Below are 20485 nucleotides of genomic sequence, written 5' to 3'. Positions count from 1 at the left end.
TCCAAAATATCTTTCTAAACTCCCTAGATTTTAGATTAGGCTTTATATCCTACTGGATCCACACATATAGGATTCTTCTATATTTAAGTGTTAAGACTTTAAAATAATAGGAAGAGGAGGCAGCATGGTATAACATGTATTGGGAATTATGAGTTTTCATCTTAGTTTTGCATATTACCATGTCATGCCCTTGGTATCACCTAACATCTCCAAGCCTCAATATTCTTATCTGTAAAATGAGTGTTGGAATGCTCCTTCCAGTTCTACAGATTGATATTTCTATGTAATAAATTGCTAACTGCAGGTTGTTTTTGGTTCATTACATTTTCAAATAAATAGGTATTCTCTGTTTTTAATAAGAATTTCAAGCTTACAGATTTCATAAAGTTAACAAGGTAATATAATCTAAAGGCTAATTTTCTTTGTTTTTTTTTCCCCTGGTGAGGCAACTGGGGTTAAGTGACTTGCCCAAAGTCACACATCTAGTGAGTGTTATGTGTCTGAGGTCAGATTTGAACTCAGGTTCTCCTGACTCCACGGCCAATGCTCTATCCACTGTGCCACCTACCTGCCTCTAATTTTCAAGCCATATTCCACTCACTATATGTTTTGGGACCTATTGTTTTCTCTTTTCTGTCTTCTTCTCTCCCTCTCCCTTCCCCATGTTTCCCTTCCTCCTTCTTTCTCTTTTCCTCCTGCAAACTACTATTATGCTCCCATCCACAATGTGAAATCTCCAGAGGCGTTAAGAGCAGTGGGTATAGTAGAAAGACTATGGGATTCACTGTTAAGGAGAGACCTAGATTTAGAACCTGGCTGGGAAGCTGACCCTCAGTAAATCACTTCAACCCCCCCAATCCTCAGTTTCTTCATCTGCAAAATACAGATAATATTTATATTACCTACCTCATAAGGTTGTTATGAATGGATTTTTCTTAAGCTTAAAGCACTGTGTAGAAATGTAAATTGTCATTATGTCTATTGTCCGCATTTAAAATGGAGAAAAATTCAATATTCACTTATTTATGACTATGTGCTCAGTAGAAATGGGTTTAGTCTTCTTTTCCTCTTTCACCTAAATTCTTCCATACAATCACTTCTTTCTCTGCAACTCCTGGAGTGGAGAAAAGGAGAGGCATAATAGAACTTAGGTGAAAAGCAAGGTAGAGAGTGCTGTGGAGAATGCAAAGAGTTATCTGCCCAGAAGTGAAAGGTGTCAAAACTCTTGGCATCCTGCTGTGTTGTTTTATATCTGCAGCCCAGCACAAGCTCACCTGCTACATATACTGTATCATTGTAACATAAAGGAGAAGTGTGCTTCATTTTATTTTTATATGCCTCAGTTTAAAAAAATGATGAATCTTAATCCAGGTTTCTGATTTTTACCTTGATATTTTCTTATAAATCTTTTTAAACTTGTCGAATCAAAATTTTGGCTGATCAATTAACATTGTTTTAATGTTCCTTCTATTTTTAATGCTAACTCTGAGGGTTTTTCCCCCCACAGATGGCAGAAAATGAATTCTTAGAAGAAAAAACATTTAAGCAGCATTGTGCAAAATTTATTAAACATTCAGAGGAAATAGGTGATGGATGGGAGTGGAGAAATTCAAAGGTAGGAACAGTAATTTTGTTATTTCATGAAGACATTGTTCTGTATTGTTTCTGTAAAAATCGTTAATTAAATCTAGTGAAGGGAAAGCTGGTTTGAATTAGCTGAAAATTAGAATTATAGAATATATTTTAAAAATGTAAGTTTTATTATTTTCAGTGTCATACAGCTCTTTGCATTAGGCTAAAGACTTGCTTAGTAAAATCCTTAGGCAGCTTATCTTAAATGAATTGTTTGATTGTAAAGGGATGAATGAGTCTAAAAGTCCTTAAAATTGTTTATACTCTTACTTTACTTAGTAATCAAGATCATGAAAAAAGGCATACTTCAGCTGATGTCACAAAATTTGAATTTATTACATTTTCTGATATATTTGCCTTCATTACTATGTCTACTTAGAATTACTACTGAACGGATACATGAAAATATTTTCCAGATTGTTCAGTGTACATATGTGTGTGTATGTGTGTGTGTGTGTGTGTGTGTGTGTGTGTGTGTATTCTCTCTTTCAACTACTATAAGATTTATCATATGGATGGATCTATACATTTATAATGTATATGTGTGTATTTGCTTCAGTGTATCAATGGATCTAAGAACTTATCAGTGTGGATTTCTGTTCATTGGTACTAGTTGTGTTAATCAATCAACAAGAATTTAAGAAGTCCCAAGGCACTGTGCTGGGCTCTAGCATATAGACACAAAAGTATAAACAATTTCTGCTCCCAAGGATTGTATAGTCAGTCTATCAGGGGGAAGCAGCATGAACACAAAGAGTGAATATAAAAGACATATGAAGATGTTACCTACAAGCCTGGGAAGATCAGGAACAGCCTTGTGCAGGGGATGGTGTGTGAGCTGAGCTTTGAAGAAAACCGCAACTTTTCCAGATTGGAAGTGCAACAGCCTGGGCAAAGGCAAGGAGAGATGGGATGTCTTGAGTGAGAAACAGCAAGAGGGCAGTTTTGCTATAATGTAGTGTATATGAAGGAAAGTAATATGTAATGAGCCTGGAAAGGTAGGTTGGAATCGGGTTGTGAAAGGTTTTGAGTGACAACAGGGGATTTTGTATTTGATCAAGGATGAATTAGATAGCCCCTGGAGCATGGTAGGAAAGAGGGAAGAAAGGAAGGAAGAAAACAAGCATTTATTAAGTGTCAGGCATCATGAATACGTTGCACATGTCTCATTTGATCCTCGCGCAAAACCCCTGAGAAGTAGGTGCTTTTATTATCTCCTCAGCAGGCCCTGGTTGAGGCCAGACTTGAACACAGTCAAGTTTATGCTTTAGAAATATTACTTGGTACCTATGTGGGGGTAGGATTGTGGAGTAGGAGAAGATTTAAGGCAGGGAGATCAATTAGCAGCTATTGTAAAGGTGCAGGAGAGAGGTCATGATGATGTGAATCAGAATCATGGTCACAAATGGAGGAAGGCATAGATGGGAGAGATGTTGTAGAGGCAGAAACAATGTGAGTTGGAAACTGGTTGGATATGTGGAGTGAGCAAAAATAAAAAAAAATTAGGGATGCACACCATTAGTGACTTGATTGACGTTAGTGGCCTCAACAACAATGGAGAAGTTAGGAAGAAGATTATGTTTTGGGGAAGATATGATGGATTCTGTTTTGAACGTGTTGGATTTGAGATGTGTATGGGACATGCCATGGGGATGTCTAATAGATAGACTGGGGCTCAGGAGAGAAATGAGGATAAGTTGTGTATATTTGAAAGTCATTTGCATAAAAATGATAATTGAGTTTATGGGAACTGTTGAGATTACCCAGAGAGTGTAGAAAGAGATGAGAGAGGGGCAGCTAGGTGGCTCAGTGAATAGAGTATGGCCCTGGAGTCAGGAGGACCTGACTTCAAATCTGGCCTTAGACACATGATCCTCACTAGTTGTGTGACCCTGGGTAAGTCACTTAACCTCATTTGCCTCAGGGAGAGAGACAGAGAGAGCAAGAGCGAAGATGACCTAGGACAGAGCCCTCGAATACATATACCTATACATAGGGGGCAGGGCATGGATGGTGATCCCTCAAAGGACCCTGAGAAGGTTCTGTCAAACATATAGGAAAAGAATCAAGAGAGAGTATTTTCACAGAAATCCAGGGAAGAGTATGCTGGAGGGGAGGCCATGGCAAAGAGTGTAGAATTCTGAAGAGAGGTCAGGAAAGAGTTGGATGGAGAAAAGGGTGTTGGCTTTGTCAAATGAGAGTCCCTTGGTAGCTGGAAAGAATAGTTTGAATTTAATGATGAGATGGGAAGTCAGATTGTAAGGGACTCAGAAGTAAATGAGAGGATTTTGGTTTTGGAAAGGAGAGGTATCTATGTTATGAAACAATAATCTTCAAAATTATTTGGTATTAGTTAAAAAATTGAGAAGGTACCTAATGGAACAGATTAGATATACCATATATAGAAGCAAATGAACATAGTGACATAGTATTCAACAAACCCAAAGCTTCTAGCTCTTTTGGTCAGGACTCATTATTTCACAAAAACTGCTGGGAAACTGGAAAGCAGTCTAGAAGGCAGCTAGGTACAGACTAGCTTCTTATAGCATATCAAAAGATAAGCTCTCAGTGGATATATGGTTTAAATATAAAAGTCCACATCACAAACAGATTAAAGGAGTAAGGAAGAAAATACCTTTTGCAATTATCATTATACAAAGAGTTTATGACTAAACAAGGGATAGGGAGAATTACAGAAGATAAGATGGAAAAAAAAATTACTCAGGCAAAACCAATGCAGTTAAAATTATAAGGAAAACAAATGGGAAAAATCTTTGTAGAACATTTCTCTGATAAAGACATCTTGTTAAAGATATATAAAAAGCTGATATAATTTTTTAGGGACAAGGACCATTCCTCAATAGATGTGAATAGGCAATTTTCAAAAGAAGAAATCAAGAGTTAAACTTTGATGAAGAGAGTCACTCTACAAAAAGTACAAGCAAAACTGCAGAGAGAAAAATGGCTTCGCTGTAAGAAATGAAGCAGGAGATTTTTAAAAAATTACATTAGAGTTTTGGGAAAAAATTCAAATGGGGAAAAACACGTTAGAACAGAATGTAGGAAAGCTTTCCCAAGTAGTGGCCTCTCTGAAAAATGTTTATTGAATTTAATTGAACCCTGGGTCATCACTAGACTAAAAGTCAGACAGGGTAGAAGATCTCAGTGTGTTCTAAGGGTCTGAGTCTAGTGGAAGATTGTTCCTAATCCCAGATCCTAACTCTAACCTTTTAATATTGACACTAATACCCACAGGATTCTTGGGAGTTCTCCAGATATGGGTTGCCTTGAGTTTGACTAGTTGCTTTGAGAACTTCATAGCTTTAGGGTATAGTTGGAATCAGACTTACGAGGTGGCTTTCTTTGGAAAAACTTGTTGATATTAGAAGTCTCATTTTCCACAAAGCAACAAGAAATTTCCAGAAATGGGGCATTGCATCCTAGTCTGTTTAAATGCAGGACCCAGGATTTTAATACATGTTTACCTTTAGGACATTTTGTACATATGGAATCATTGAGAAGAAGAAATGTCAAAATTATTTCCATCTGATGTAAGAAAGTGGTTATGGAAAGGCATTTTGAAAAAACCCTAAATTAGAGAAATCTTTAGAGTGTATCAAATTTCAAGCACTCATAAATATAGCTGATTCTTCCTTCACAAAAAATATCTTTTGTTCCTTAGAAAAATCCTAGAACTTCCATAGTGTTTAGAGTTAATGCAATCCAGCTTTTACAGATACGGTAAAGTGTCACTAATTCAGATGAATCAAAAGCAACTTAAATTACTGAAAAGTATGAAATCTAAAAGAATTAAAGAAATAACTTCATTAATATTACTTTTGAGACTATGCAGTCACTTGAATTTGACAAAGAAGGTGTTAGCAAAAAGATATCTTGGGGATAACTTAATTTGATATAGTTCATGTGATAAAAGTTGGCATAGAGTTTTTATAAACATTATTTCACTTGATCATCACAGATCTTGTAAACTACAACTCTCATGCCTGCTTTGCAGCTGAGGAAACTGAAACTAATAGAGATGTAGTGACTTATTCCCAGTCACCTAGCTAGAAACCACTTCTTCTGAGGCCAAGGTCAGGGCTCCTTTTTACTCTACCAGACGGCGCTGCATTAAGAATGAGTGAAAATGCATTTGTTAAAGATGACGTGCCAGAAATTGTGCTTAGTATAAGGGGTACTGATGTAAGTAAACAAGATAGTCCTTGCTCTCAGGGACCATACATTCTGGGGGTTGGAGGTGGGGTGGGAGTAGTGGCTAGGGAGGAATGTTTTGAACAGGAAAGTGTCAGTGATGCTGACTTAGGGCAGTTGATTTCCATGTCCTTTCCAGACATGGTAGTATTTGTTCGATTATTGTTCTTAGAACTAAAGTTGGGAGATGAGGGAGATAGGGAGGGAAGGATGCCATGCTGGGTGGTATATCATGAAGATGACCAGAAAGTAGCATGGTGGATCTGGGTCATGGTAACATATGGTACATGCTCATTAATCAGATGAAAATAGTTTATAATTAGTCTATGAATTGTATTTTAACTGGGCCAGTAGAAATACTTGGAAGAGGTTGTTCTCTTAAGGACACTGGATTTGCCCTATTTTATTTGGTTTCCATTGTGTATTTGTTTAGCAAATTCCTTTTTCCTGTCAGCCAATCCACAAGCTTTCACTAAGCCAAGTGCTGTGGCATTCCCTGGGGATACTAAGACAAAAATAAAAAAAAATTCCCTGTTCACAAGAAATCTGTTCCACTGGGGAGGCAATATAGATGTATAGAAATACAAGATGGAGAAGGAGTTCATTCAGAGTTAGGGGGATCAGATAGGGGTTCATGTAGAAGGGGGTGCTCAAGCAGAATCTTGAGGGAAGTGAGAGATTCTAGGAGACAGAGGAGAGGCAGGCATGGGGGATGGCCAGGACAAAGAGGAGGGGCCATCTGTGAGTAGCAGAGAAGCTAGCTTGCCTGGATTGTAGAGTATGTACAGGGAAGCCCTGTATAATAAGCCTGGAAAGGTAGGCTGGGTCTGGGTTGTGAAGGGTTTTAAAAGTACTGGAGTTTATTGATTAGGGGGTGAAATTGGGGGGTGGTTGCTTAAATTGGGGTAGGCAGCTTTATGGAGGATGGATTAGAATGGGTAAGAGACTTAAGGCAGGAAGGCCAATTAGGAAGCCATTACAATAGTGCAGGAGAAAGGATAAAAGGAGGAACTGAGCTAGAGTGGTGACTATGTGCATAAAGCAAAGGCATCAGATATGAGATATTATGGAGGTAGAAATTATGAGATTTGGCAATTAATTGGATTTGTGGGGGGAGGTAGTAACAAATGGAGAATAATGCCAAGATTATGAACTTGGGAGACTGGAAGATAGTTGGTACCTTCAAAAGAGAAGGGAGAAGTTCAGTAGAGAAAGGTGGGATTTGGGGGAAGGGGAGAGAATAATGACTTTGGTTTTGGACATATTGAGTTTGAAATGCTGTGTGTGTGTGTGTGTGTGTGTGTGTGTGTTGTGTGTGTGTGTGTGTGTGTTCATTATCTGTTCAGTCTCCTCAGTGATCTCAGAGGAATCTGTTATCTATATCTATATTGTTTATCATATATACATATATGTTTGACCTCATACTTAAGGGTATGATATGGATAGTGGAGCACAGGAGATTGAACAGAGCAATTAGACAGGTAAGAAAGGAAGCAGGCAAAGCAGTGTCATGGAAATCTTAGGAGGAAGAGTATTTAGGAGGAGAGAATTGTCGTTGGTGTCAAGCACTGCAGAGAGGTAAAAGAGGGTGAGAACAGAGAAAAGAACATCAGATGTGACAGTTTTGGAGAAAGTAGTTTCTGTTGAATGATGAGGTTGGAAGCCAGGTTGCAAATGGTTGAGACATGACTGAGAAGAAAGAAAGCAAGAGGCGGTGTGCAGGACGTTGTTTAAGAAAAGGGAGAGAGATAGAAAAGGAAGAGAGATAGAAACACAGTTTGAGGAGATAGTACGGCATAGTGGAATCTCTCTCTCTCTCTCTTTCTCTTTTTTTCCTTAAGGCTGGAGGAACCTTGGGTATTTTTGAAGACAGCAGAGAAGGAACCAGTTAGGGAGAAAAATGCCTTTCTGAATTCAACTCCAAAAACATTTTCTATGTAATATATACAAGATGCTGCTGTTGGTCTGAGGTCCCAAAGACGAAAGTGAAATATTACCTGCTTCCATACTGCTTGGGGGGAGGGGGATGTGAACTCACATGTATACATATGAGTAAATAAAGGAAATTGGAGGAAGGAAAGAGCTTTAAAACTGGGGGGATCAGGGGAGTTTTCATGTAGGAAATGATCTGAACAGAGCCCTGAAGGAACATAAGGATTTTGAGGGTCATAGATGAGGAAGTAGGTATATTTTAGGAACATGAGATGGCTCAAGTTCCATTTTTGATAATTTGGCCTACCTAAACTAAATAAGAAAAGCCAAGTGGATGAAGAATACCTAATATTCAGCAGACTTTTAAAAATAACTTGGTTTGCCTGGGGCTTTTCCCTAGGGTGTTGAAATTTAGAAGCACCAATAGCACCCTTCCAATGCTCCCTGAATTCGTACACGTTTCCCACTCTGGCTGGTGAGCACTTTCCCATTCTCAGAGATTTTACCCTTAATCCCTTTGGGGGCTACATCCTTAGCCTTTGTCTGGCCTAGTCTGTTTCTCACACCCCTCTTCCAGCCTTAAGGTCATAAACATTTTGTGGTGTTCCAAGATGTGCTTCCCCTGGCAGCCATCCCTAACCACCATCCCCATGAGCTGCCTTTCACTCCATGCGCTAGGTACAAAAATTGCTGGATATAGCTCTGTGGTCCTGCCTATGATAACGCATTTGGATGGACAACCCTTAGAACTGTTCTTGCATTTTTAACACATATGTATATCCATTTAACATATATATGTATATCCATATGTATATTATAGAAATGAACATATTTCTATATAAAATGTGCTATATGTTATATAACATACAGCATATAATAAAGTATATATAATTTATATGTAAAAACAATATTTATGTTATATGAAATACATAATAAATTATGTGTATATAAATGGAGAAGCACTTGGTGATTGTGAGTAGGCTAAAATCCATTTCAAATGAAGAATTACACAGGAGACATTGTATAAAGGATTTCAGAAAATATATAATTGGAAAAAAGGATAGGTCAGTTATGTAGTGAGAGTGAAGGATGACTGATAGGCTCTAGTATATAGACAATGTCAAGAGACTTAGAGGAAGGTCCTCAGGACTTTGGTTGTAACCCCTGTGGAGGGTTTATGGAAGAACATGCACAAGTCACATATGATGTAAGGCCATGGATGGACTGTGATGGGAATTGTGGCTGGCAGGATTAGGATCATAGAGTCATAGATTTAGGACTGGAAAAGGCATTAAAGGTCACATAGTCTATCTCTTTCATTTTACAGAAAGGAACAGGGTCCCAGAGAGTTTAAGGAACTCATCCAAGGTCACATAGGTAGTAAGGATATGAACCCAGATACTTGGATTCCAAATTCAGCACCTTTGTTACTGCCTCCATTGAGATCTCAGATCTATCTTATTGAAGGAAATAAAGAAATAAGTAAATAATATAATTTCTTTGAGTTTCTTACTTTAAGAAAACAAACTTGATTCATATGGGTTTACAGAAAAGATAAGTTAAAGGTTGTTATACTCTTTACACAGGCATTATATATAGAAAATTAAAATAATTATATGAATCATTTTTAATAGTAGACTATCATGGGGCATTTTAAATGGGATACTCTCAGAGCACCATCTTCTGGATGAAGCTCTTCCTGATCATTGCACCTCTTGCCTGTAATACTTTGTCTTTAGCTAGTCTGTGTTTATTTATATTTATCCACTTCATGTTTATGCTACAGATGCTTGTGTGTATTTGTTTTCACTCTCATTATAATTTAGGCTCCTCATAAGCAGGGGCTGTCCAGGCTTTGAGCCTGTGCCTGGCACATAGTAGGTGCTTCAAGCTCATTGAATGATTAATAAAAATATGATTTAAATGTAAATTGTGTGTAAACATTGCATAAAAAAGAGAATAATTAATAATAAAATAATTCTTCTCACATGTGAGTCTGATCCTATCTTTTTTTAAAGGAAGACATTGCTTAACTGCTACTGAAAAAGAAGCCCCAGTAACCCTTCCAAATATAGACCAGTTACATATTTATGACCTTTATGCAAAGAATTTACAATTTGTATTTAGTACAAAAAAATTATAAACCATTAAGGGAAAAAATATTGTCTGAGAAATAGATAGGGCAGAATAGTCCAGGACTGTTTAAGATTGGTACTTCATGTTGAAGATTGGAAAGAAATGAACATTCATGGTTCAACAAATGATTAATAAAATAAGTTATTCTTAGCCACAGGAGGGGAGAGGTATGCAGTGAGGATGCTGAATTGCCATAGTTGCATGAGGCTTCCCTCTGCCATTTTGGTCGTATTGCTGCTCAAGCCAGTCAGAGTCAGGGAGGAGGCGAAGCCCCTCAGGCCCTGGTCTGTTTTGTACCTGGGTATCCAGGAAGCTATGCCCACATCTTTTAATACCTTGAGCCAATTTAGATCTCAAGGAAGTTTTCACTATCTTTTAAGGAAAAGAACTAACCTAGTCTGCCTTGTGGTAGACCCTGGTAAATAATCCCAATATAAATAAATATAAATATATTTATATTTAAATTTTATATATAAATATAAGAAATATAAATAAAGACCTTAAACAAATCCTCCTACAACACAGAGGTATAAAGAACAAATTTTTTGTTGATTCTGTAATCACCAAACAAGTTACCAAAAAGTTCTACAGCATTTACATTTCCCTTACTGATTATCATAAAGCCTTTAACTCAGTTTCACACGAATGGCTTCCTTGTCTACTATAAATGTACAAAATAGACTCAAGAATAATGAGAATGCTAGAGTGTTTGTTGTCTACATGAACAACCCTTCTCTATCTGAAACACTCCACCAACACAATAATGTCAACAGTTGATAAAAATGTGGCATTTTCAGGGAGACAGCTGAAGTGCCTTATGGTTCTGGCTAGCCTTAAATCTATTATCATCTCTCCTAAACAGAACTAAGTATAGCTTTCAGTTAAAGAGGGAATTAAACCCAAACACCTTTTCAGCTACTTGATGTGTATATATATGACATCAGGTTATCTATTTACACTATCTTAATATGTTTGGCTTCTAAATTCAAGCTCAAAGCCTTCACTCTACTTCATCTTATGTAATCTTTCTCTAGTGATATCAAAAGGTCATTTGGATTTTGATGGATTGTAAATTCTTGATGTATGCCAAGAAAATATAGATACTGAAGTCTTTGAGCTTGAATTTGGAGGTCAAACTGAACCAATGGGTGAAGGCAATATTTATTTTGGTAAGTAAGATACTTTGGTCTCCTTCAGGCAAGACACATACAGTATAAAGCTGTCAATGAAAAAGCTGTGGTTGAATAGTTAAGAGACTTAACTGGTATCCTCAAAGCTTAATGGGAAAAATGAATTTAAAACCATTAACACCTACGTAATACCATCCTTAATGTACACTTTTAGAAATATAAAATCATCTATAACAGACCTGGAAAGTATTCCTACAAAAACTTGTACAATATCAATAAAACAAAGCTCCCATCAATCTCAAGCAGTTACAAAAAGGTTAACAATTCTTTACTAAAAATGAAGAAGGCTTGAGATATATATATATACATATACATATGTATATATGTATATGTATGCATATATGTATGTGTATATATATATTCTCAAAGTACATGATAAATATGTTTTTAAAAAAAACCTCCAACAATTATAGAAATGCTTTTGAAAGAACCAGATATCACTTCATCAAGCTTCAGTAAAGGCTGACAAAAGATGAATGCTTTTGATTTGTCCCATGTAACTGAAAGTGAGTGGAGCCTATAAATAATGGGTAGGATACAGACTTGGAATCAAAAGGCCCTGCAAACGGAGTATCTGCATGAATTCAACCAACAATATGTTGACAAAGACACATTGAACAAATGGCCATCATCCAAATTGTTTATGGAATTTGAAAGGTTTATGATAGCAATTCAAGACCATATCATTTCCACCAAAAATTACAGGATATTTTTTTCTTAAGGAATCCAGCCTTAATGATTAATGTAGATTACTTGGTAGTCTACTTGGTAATTACTTGGTAAGTTGGTAGAAACTGTGAAACACATTTGCTGCTTTTTAGCATCTGCTGAATACCTAGCAAAATGTGAAGAAGGGATTAGAATCAAACATAAAATGCTTGTAAGATGATGTGTGCCCAATTACAAATATAGGTCTGAAAACATTCTGGAAAACTCAATCAATAAACTATACTGGAATAGGAGTATTATCCTAGACCAGACTGTTACCTGCTTTTGCCTGGTTATGACATTGATCCATAAAAACTTTAAAACAACATTTATAGATTTTTCCATCCCAAATATACAGTTTGTAAACTATAAGGTTTTTTTTTTAAAGCTTTTAAATTTTAGAGACTGGGAAGAAGAAATAAAAATCATGGGAAATCAGGATGACATCTGTATTATCCTCATGGTCCTGTTTGCTACTAAGGATGAGCTTACATTTATTTAACTTTCTTATTTAACTATAACTTATTTTATCCAGCTTTACCATATTCTGTAAAACATTAAATATAAAAGAAAAAGAGTAGGATAGTGTGACTTGCTCTTGTCTGAACTCCATAAGAAATATTTCATATATTCCTATACTTTCTCCCATTTACATAGTGCTTTGAGATTTGTAGAATGATTTCCTAATGGAAGGTCTTTGTGCTAGGTTGTACAAGGATTATTAACTAATTTATAGATGATAGGAAACAGAAGTCTAAAGAGGTGAAGTGACTTTCCCACCTAATAAGGTATGATAAACAAAAAACATAGAGGAATCAAAGGGAAAAATATCCAAATATTTTCTGAGTCCTTGTCAAGAAGAATATGCAGTTAGATTTAGGAAAATCTAACACAGACTCAGAAAGAAAATAATATAGAAGAAAAACTGGTTGTCCCTTACTTCTGAAAGTATTTCTTTCTAAAAGTTAATTTGTTGCCTGGAATGTGGTTGGATTGACCTTTCCACAGAAACAATGTTATAAAATAGATATTTCTTTTCATTGTTGTTCCCTAGATTATTTCATTTGATCCTCACAAAAGTTTCATTTTGTAAGCTAGGATGGTATCATTTTTTTTTACTGCTTAGGAAACCAAGAAGTAAAGTATCTTGCCCCAAACTCACCACATTTTATAACTGAGGGAGCTTCACCTTGAACCCAGTCCTCTTGATTCTTTCCCAGAACTCTTCTTCTAAGCTGTTTCTGTTTTTTTTCGTAGCTTATAGATTTGAATTTTCTTCCTTTCTTTTTTTATTATAAACTTAACAATTACTAATGGATATGTACATTTCAGTATACAATAAAGAACAAAGAGCATTATGAAATCATGAACTGTCAGAGGTTGTTTTTTAAAAGTGTATTTTTTTGGTAAATTTTTTTTAATTTTACACTTAAATGCAAAATGAGAAAAGAAAAAAAAACATTGCCTTGTACACAGCAGACCATAAGAGGGAATTCAATATAAAACAATAGATTTCCATTTGAAGAAAATAATAAATACTGCACATCATCTTCAAAGCTGCCAAACTTTTCTTTGCTTCCTTGTTAGTTTTCTTTTGTTCTCTGCTGTGCATTTTTTACTTTATTTTTTTCTCTTTCCCTCTCCCCCATCCCAAGAAGGCTATAGTTAAGTGTGGACATATATTAATATACATAGATATTTGTAAACATACCCATATATGCACATATACATTCCTACACACACATATATATATATAAGACCGTACTATACTTACTTCCTTATGTCACCTATTTCTGTGAAGGTGGATAGCATATTCATAAGTCCACGTCTTTACATGTTTTTTAAATTATTTCTAAATCTAAATACACCAGAGCAACATTCCTTTCTGGACTCAAACAGCATTTTCCTTTATAGGGTCTTTGAGGTTAATTTGGATATTTATAATAGAATGATTTGATTGCTGAAAGTTGTTGTTAAAATAATACTGCTGTTACTGTATACAAAATATTTTAAAAATACTGAAAGTCAGTCAGTTCATTGAATATGCATTTTTTTCTATTCAGGATTATATTTAACTTTCCTGGGTAAGTTATTTTTGGCTGTAACCTCAGTTCTTTTGCTTTTCCATATATAGTATTCCAAGACCTGTGGTCTTTTAGTGTAGCAGCTGCTAGGTCTTGTGTAATTCTAATTGTGGTTCTGCAGTATTTGAATTGTTTTTTTCTTGTTGCTCATAATATTTTCTCCTTAACCTGGGGATTTTGGAATTTGGCTATGATATTTCTGTAGGTTTTTGCCCTGGGATCTCTTTCAGGTCATGATTGGTACATTTTTTTTCTATTTCTACTTTTCCCTATTATTCTAAAACTTTAGGTTAATTTTTCTTTAATTATTTCTTATATTATTGTATCAAGATTCAAGATTCTTTTTTTTATCATGGCTTTCAGGTAGTCTAATTATTCTTATGTTTTCTCTTCTTGATCTCTTTTCCAGACTGACTGGTTTTCTTATGAGATGTTTCACAATCTCTTCTGTTTTTTCATTCTTTTTATTTTTTTTTATTATTTCTTGGTCTCTTGTAACGTGATTCACTTCCCTTTGCCAAATTCTAGTTTTTAAGTAGTTGTTTTCTTCTTTAAGATTCTGTATTTCCTTTTCTGGTTGGTTGACATTTTTTTCATAATTTTCTTGATTTTCTTGGATTATTCTCATTTTTTCCCTAATTTTTCCTCAATCTCTCTTATTTGATTTTTAAAATCCTTTTAAAAGTTCTTCCAGTATCTTTTTGGGCAGGTGACCATTTGATGTTACTCTTTCAGGAGGAGAAGCTTTTTTTGCTTCATTATCCTTTTCTGAAGAAGAACTGTGATTTTCTCTATTCCCACAGTAGCTGTCTATGGGTGGGTTCTTTCTCCTTTGCTTGTTCATTTCTATTTTTATTTATGTATTTTTACATTTTTAGCAGCTTGTTTTTATAATTTCCTCTAGCCTTGGGGGGTGGGAGATGGTGCCTTCGGCCCCTAAGTCTTTTTACTGTTATTTTATGAGCTTTGTCCTGGGCTCTACCTCAGCACTCCTTTCCCCTCCAAGCCACAGGTAGGGCCCCCCTAGCTGGAAATGCTCTTGCTCCCTAAGGACCCTCCAGTGGATGTAACCTTCAGTTCTCCCCTCTGGCCTCAAACTGAAACCAAGAACTCAGCTCTCCTGTAAGTGCCCACAGCCAGCAGTGCCCCTGCCCCACTGTTTCTGCACTCACTGGGCATGTGCTGGTCCCTTCTTGCCTTCAGCCCCAACTCAGGACCATGTCTTGGCAGCACAGCTGGGCCTGGCATCCCTCAGCAGCAGAGGGGCCTTCAATCTTCCCCTGCTCAGATGTCTGATCCCCCACACTGTCCGTGAGATAAGAATTTCTGAGGCTGAGGCTGAGGCTACCTCCCAGCCCAGTTGCCTCCAGTGTTTGTTGTTTGTTGTTTTAGGGGAGATAGTCTGGAGGTGTTTGCACTGCACTCAAGCCGGACCTCCATCCTGGGGGCTTTCCTTGGGTCTTTTCCAGCTGTCCCAGAAGGACTATTGCCCTGCCCCAACTCTTGTTTATTTTTGCTGTTCTACATTCACCTACATTCAAAATAGCACCCAGGTGCTATTTTGTGGAGGAAACCTGGAGAGTTTGGGATTTTCTGACCTATTCTGCCATCTTCTCAGAATCCTATCAAAAGTGCATATTAAATTTAACATAGTAGTAACGGAATTGCTTTGTGACCACTTCTGAACTTCTTGTTTGTTTGCTTTCTCCTTTATCGTTTAACATTTTTAATTTATTTTTTCAGTTTTTATCACTATTCACTTACTGCCTCTCTTGTAGCAATAAGTATATTCAAGAAAAACAATTCAGTACATCGGACATGCCTGAAAACATGTCTCATTTTGTACCTCTAGTCCATCACCTTTCTACTAAGAGGTACAGTATGCATGCTTCATTATCAACTTTCTGAAGTCACATTTAGTTGGAAGAAGTTCTTATGATGTAGTTAATTGTGGTGGTGGTGGAATTGCTGTTCGGAGAGTATGTACAATTGAGTGACTTTTTTTAAACTTCAGATGGCTTTCCAGAATATCTAGACCAAAGCAAAGCTCCACCAACAGTCCATGAAGATGCCTGTCCTACTATATATAGTTCCTCTAACAATTGCTATTTTTACTTTCAATCATCTTTGCCAATCTTATGGATGTGAGGTAGAATCTCAAAGTTACTTTCGTTTTCACTTCTTTTATTATTGTCTTTGAGCATTTTTTCATGTGGTTGTTGATATCTTGTGTTTTTTCTATTGAAAACTTTTTCATCTGCATTGATCACTTATCTACTGGGTGATGATTTTTATTCTTATATATTTGTATCAATTCCGTATATATCATGGAGATCAAATCTTTATCTAAGAAGTTGTTTGCAAATATTTTTTCTTAGTTAACTACTTACCTTATAATTCTGCCTGCATTGGTTTTACTTAAGCAAAAACTTTTCAATTTTATGTAATTCATTAAATTAAAAGTTTTTACATAAAGAAAACCAATGTATCCAAGATTTGAAGGAAAGCAAAAAACTGGGAAAATTTTTTTATAGCAAGTTTCTCTGATAAAGGTCTCATTTCTCAAATATGTAGAGAACTGAGTCAAATTTATAAGAACATGAGTCATTCCCTATTTAATAAAAATGGTCAAAGAATATGAACAAGCAGTTTTCAGATGAAGAAATCAAAGCTTTCTGTAGTCATATAAAAATACTCTAAATCACTATTGATTAGAGAAATACAAATTAAAACAACTCTGAGGTACCACCTTATGCCTGTCAGATTGGCTAATGTGGCAGAAAAGGAAAATGACAAATGTTGAAGGGGATATGAGAAATTAGGACACTAATGCATTGTTGATGGAGTTGTGAACTGATCCAACCATTCTGGGGAGCAATTTGGAACAATGTCCAAAGGGCTACAAAACTGCATATCATTTGACCCAGCTATACCACTACTAGATCTATATCCCAAAGAGATTAAAAACAAAAAGGAAAAGGACCCAAATGTACACAAATATTTATAGCAGCTCTTTTTGTGGTGGAAAAGAATTGTAAATTGAGGGGTTGCCCATTAACTTGGGAATGGCTGAACAAGTTTTGGTATATGATTATGATGGAATACTATTGTGCTATAAGAAATGATGAGTAGGCTGATTTCAGAAAAAATCTGGAAAGATTCATATGAACTGATGCAAAGTGAAGTAAGCAGAACTGGGAGAGAACATTGTATGTACAGTAACAGCAATACTGTATGATGATCAACTGTGAATGACTTAGCTATTCAAAGATCCAAGATTATGTTGAAGGACTTATAATTAAAAATGCTGTCTACCTCTAGAGAAAGAACTAGTGGCATCTGAGTGCAGGGTGAAGCTTACTATTTTTTGCCTTCTTTATTTCATATTTTCTTTTTTTGTTTGATCTGTGTTTTCTTTCACAACATGACTAATATGGAAATATGTTTTGCATGACTTCACATTTATAACCTATATCAAATTGCTTGTTTTCTCAGTAAGGAAGGATCTGAGAGAGGGAGGAAGAAAATTTAGAACTCAAAATTTTAAAAAACAAATATTAAAAATTGTTTTTACATGTAATTGGAAAAAAATAAACATTCAGTTTTATGTAATCAAATTGTTTTATCTTTTATGATCATCTCTATATATCTTTTTTTAAAGTGAATCTTAGCCACAGTTGTATGAGATAATGAGTTCAACGATATGACCATTTTGTGTGTCCACTCTAGAGTAAAGCCATAAGTCATGGGCATTGAAGAGGTGATGAATTTGGAAGCCAGTGTGTTTAATTTTATGTCATCATGTATATTGTAGTCATTAAGTAGAAGGATGGGGGGTATGAGTTGGACCAAAAAAAGGAAGCTGGTGAACCAATTATTGAAATCTTTGAGAGAGGAGGGAGATTGACCTGGAGTCTAATAAGTATAGCCAGGATCTGGATAGAACAACAAACCTAGAACCTTGAAGTATAGGAGATTGCTTAATGGTGGAAGGAATAGGGTCTGGAAGTGTCAGTGAAGAAAAGGGAGTAGGTCTACCCTCTTCCTGGCCCCTGGTGTTAGGGAACATGAGAGAAAGAGCACACAGTACTAGAAATGGTGGCCAGGGATACAGTATCTTCTGGGGGGAGCCAGGTTTTTGTGATTGGAAGGAAATGGAAAGAATATGAAAGAAAGTTATAATATGAGGATATATATGAGTAACATTAAAATGGAGTTCCACAGAGCACAATGGAAGGAGAGGGCAGATTAGGATCAAGATATAGGAGAAGTAAGGCCCACATAGGAGGATGAGGAGATTACACAGTGATGGTGTAAGGGAATTTTTGCCTAGGCACCCTTAGCCTTTGAATCACAAAGATTTCTAAGAGCAGTTTGCTAGTGGTGATGATGATGATGATGATGATGATGATGATGATGATGATGATGATGAGATTAAGGTATATTTTAAGGGCAAAAGGAGTGGAAAAGTTAGGGAGGTCTTCATATGTAACTTGAGGTAAAGTCCCCAAGTGTGACAATACCTTCCATGTATAACTTGAGTAATAAGTCCCATGGTAGGAGTTCCAGGGGTGGGGAACCTATTGCCTAGAGGCCACTTGTGGCCCCCTAGGTCCTCAAGTGTGGCCCTTTGACTGAATCCAGACTTCACAGAACAAATCCCCAGGTTTAGACTCACTGTAGAAGTTTGATGGGCAACTGGGTTTGGAAGTTAGAAATCCTTTCATTTTAAAATGGTGGTCTGCTTTAGGTACTATAGTACTGGCTTCCCAGGCCTCTGGGACTTGTGAGGCTTATTCTGTCCTTGGTAGCTTGTGTTGGTATAGGGCAGTCGTGTCAAGCTCAAATAGAAAGGGGGGGCCCCAACCCATAATGCACAAGGATCCCTGTGGGTTAGATATTGACTTAGAAAATCACATATTAACATTACCTATGTTTGGTTGTATTTTCATTTATTCATTAAGTATTTTGCAATTACATTTTAATCTGGTTTGGCAATACTGTTGCAGCCAGCTGGGGAATGTGATTGTTTAGATTTATATGATGTCACTCTTTCTTCTTAAAAGAGGGGTTTTCTTTGCTGTCTCCCAAACCTCTGTCCACTTGCTATTGTTTGTCATACAAACAAGGATCTTGTTTTGATCATGTGTTTGATTTCTTATATAGAACAGACAAGATAGCATAGAAATTGAAGGGTGCATCTACAGACAATCTATTCATTCTGCTTAGATTAGTAGAAATTTATAAGAAGGAAAGATTTCAGTGCCTTTCTAGCATTCCAGACCCTGGAAAAGGCCCCTGCCTTGTTACCTTTCACTTTTTTGTGTTCTTTCTCTGTTACCTAATGGTAAAGCCGGAAGAAGAAACAGTTATATGGTGGTATGATTATCCTCTATATAAGTTACACTTATGTGTGAAGCCATTTTAAGGATATATTTTCTGCCAGTCAAATCTTTACTTTTTTTTTTAATTTGAGTAGACCATCCTGCTTCCCACCTATCTCCTGATCAATGGCTTAGCTGGGTGTGATGAAAAATAAAATTTACATTCAATCGTTTCCATAGCAACCATCTCAGATCCACTTGCTCTTTGATATGACTGCCTTCTTTTAAAGAGACCTACCTTCCTAGCTACAATTGTTTAAAGATATTTCATGTAGCTTATGGGCAATTTAAGGTATTTTAAAGGGTAATTTTGATTATTCTTATTTTTTTGGCTTTGAAACTTAACTCCTATGTAAAATATAACTCCGCTATACAATGCATATGTACTTAATAAATATAGTTAATCATAGCTTCCAGATTACATTAACTTCTCTCAGAAGGATGAAGTTACAGAAAACTCTACTGTCAGTCACCCTTGATTGATGGACCCAGTAGCTTACCTCTGGAACTCATGAGATTTTTTTCCAAGCTAGGCAACACCCATCTCAGGTTATTTGGTTACCTGTATTCAGGGGAAAAAAAATCACAAAGCAGAAGAAGCAACTGGAGTCTTGTAAAGCAGGCTCTGACTGACCTAACAAACACATGCCAGAGCAGGAGGGGAAGTAATCTTATTTTTCATGGGAGGTCACTGAGCCACAGGTTCAGGAGAAAAGAGAACAAAAGAATGAGAAAGCTTTTACGTGTGATCTGTGTATTAAGTGCCATGGTAAGCTCTGGGGATGCAAATACAAAAATATGTGGGTCTCCACCCTCAAGGAGCTGATATTCTAATAGGAGAAAACAGCACAAGTTGGAACTAGATTGACCAGACAGAGGGGATTCATGGAGTGGCATGGTTTAGAGATGGTTAGGAAGGTCTCCTCTACTACCCCACACCCCTTCAGTGTCCTAGGCAAGAATCTGCTTCCAGGGGGAAGCAGGGGAGGGTTGGAGGGCAGGTGGCATGGTTTGAAGATGATCAGGCCATGGTGTGTAGCATAGTTCTAGGCAAGAGAAGGTGAAAATTTACCTCCAATTTTATCCTGTATGTCTTATGTGCATGTAGTTGTTTCATGTTGTCTCCCCCATTAGAATTTAAGGTCTTTCTTTATATCCTCTGTACTCATTGTAGTGCCTTGCACTTATCAGAGAGGTAGTCTGAGAG

At 36.5% G+C, this 20485-nt stretch overlaps 1 protein-coding gene across 5 annotated transcripts in view; it reads left to right on the top strand.

Moving 5' to 3' along the window:
- The window catches only part of ATG10 (autophagy related 10), a 301997-nt gene that overhangs the window by 17979 nt on the left and 263533 nt on the right, over nucleotides 1–20485 (top strand). For 2 of the 5 annotated variants that reach the window (XM_021007803.2, XM_021007792.2), the window contains exon 2: nucleotides 1508–1615. The exons of 1 other annotated variant lie outside the window; for it this stretch is intronic. In XM_021007803.2, coding sequence (XP_020863462.1) covers nucleotides 1508–1615 — 108 coding nt within the window. Of the gene's footprint in view, nucleotides 1–1507; nucleotides 1616–20485 lie in introns of those variants that run through there. 2 more of the 5 variants (XM_078153143.1, XM_078153144.1) reach the window with 1 other exon arrangement.

The sequence above is a fragment of the Phascolarctos cinereus genome, unplaced genomic scaffold, assembly GCF_003287225.1.
Source record: "Phascolarctos cinereus isolate Bilbo 61053 unplaced genomic scaffold, phaCin_HiC Scaffold_4;HRSCAF=312, whole genome shotgun sequence".
Taxonomy (NCBI): Eukaryota; Metazoa; Chordata; class Mammalia; order Diprotodontia; family Phascolarctidae; genus Phascolarctos; species Phascolarctos cinereus.
The sequence above is the reverse complement of the archived record's forward strand: the minus strand, read 5'-3'. Positions and strand labels throughout refer to the sequence as shown.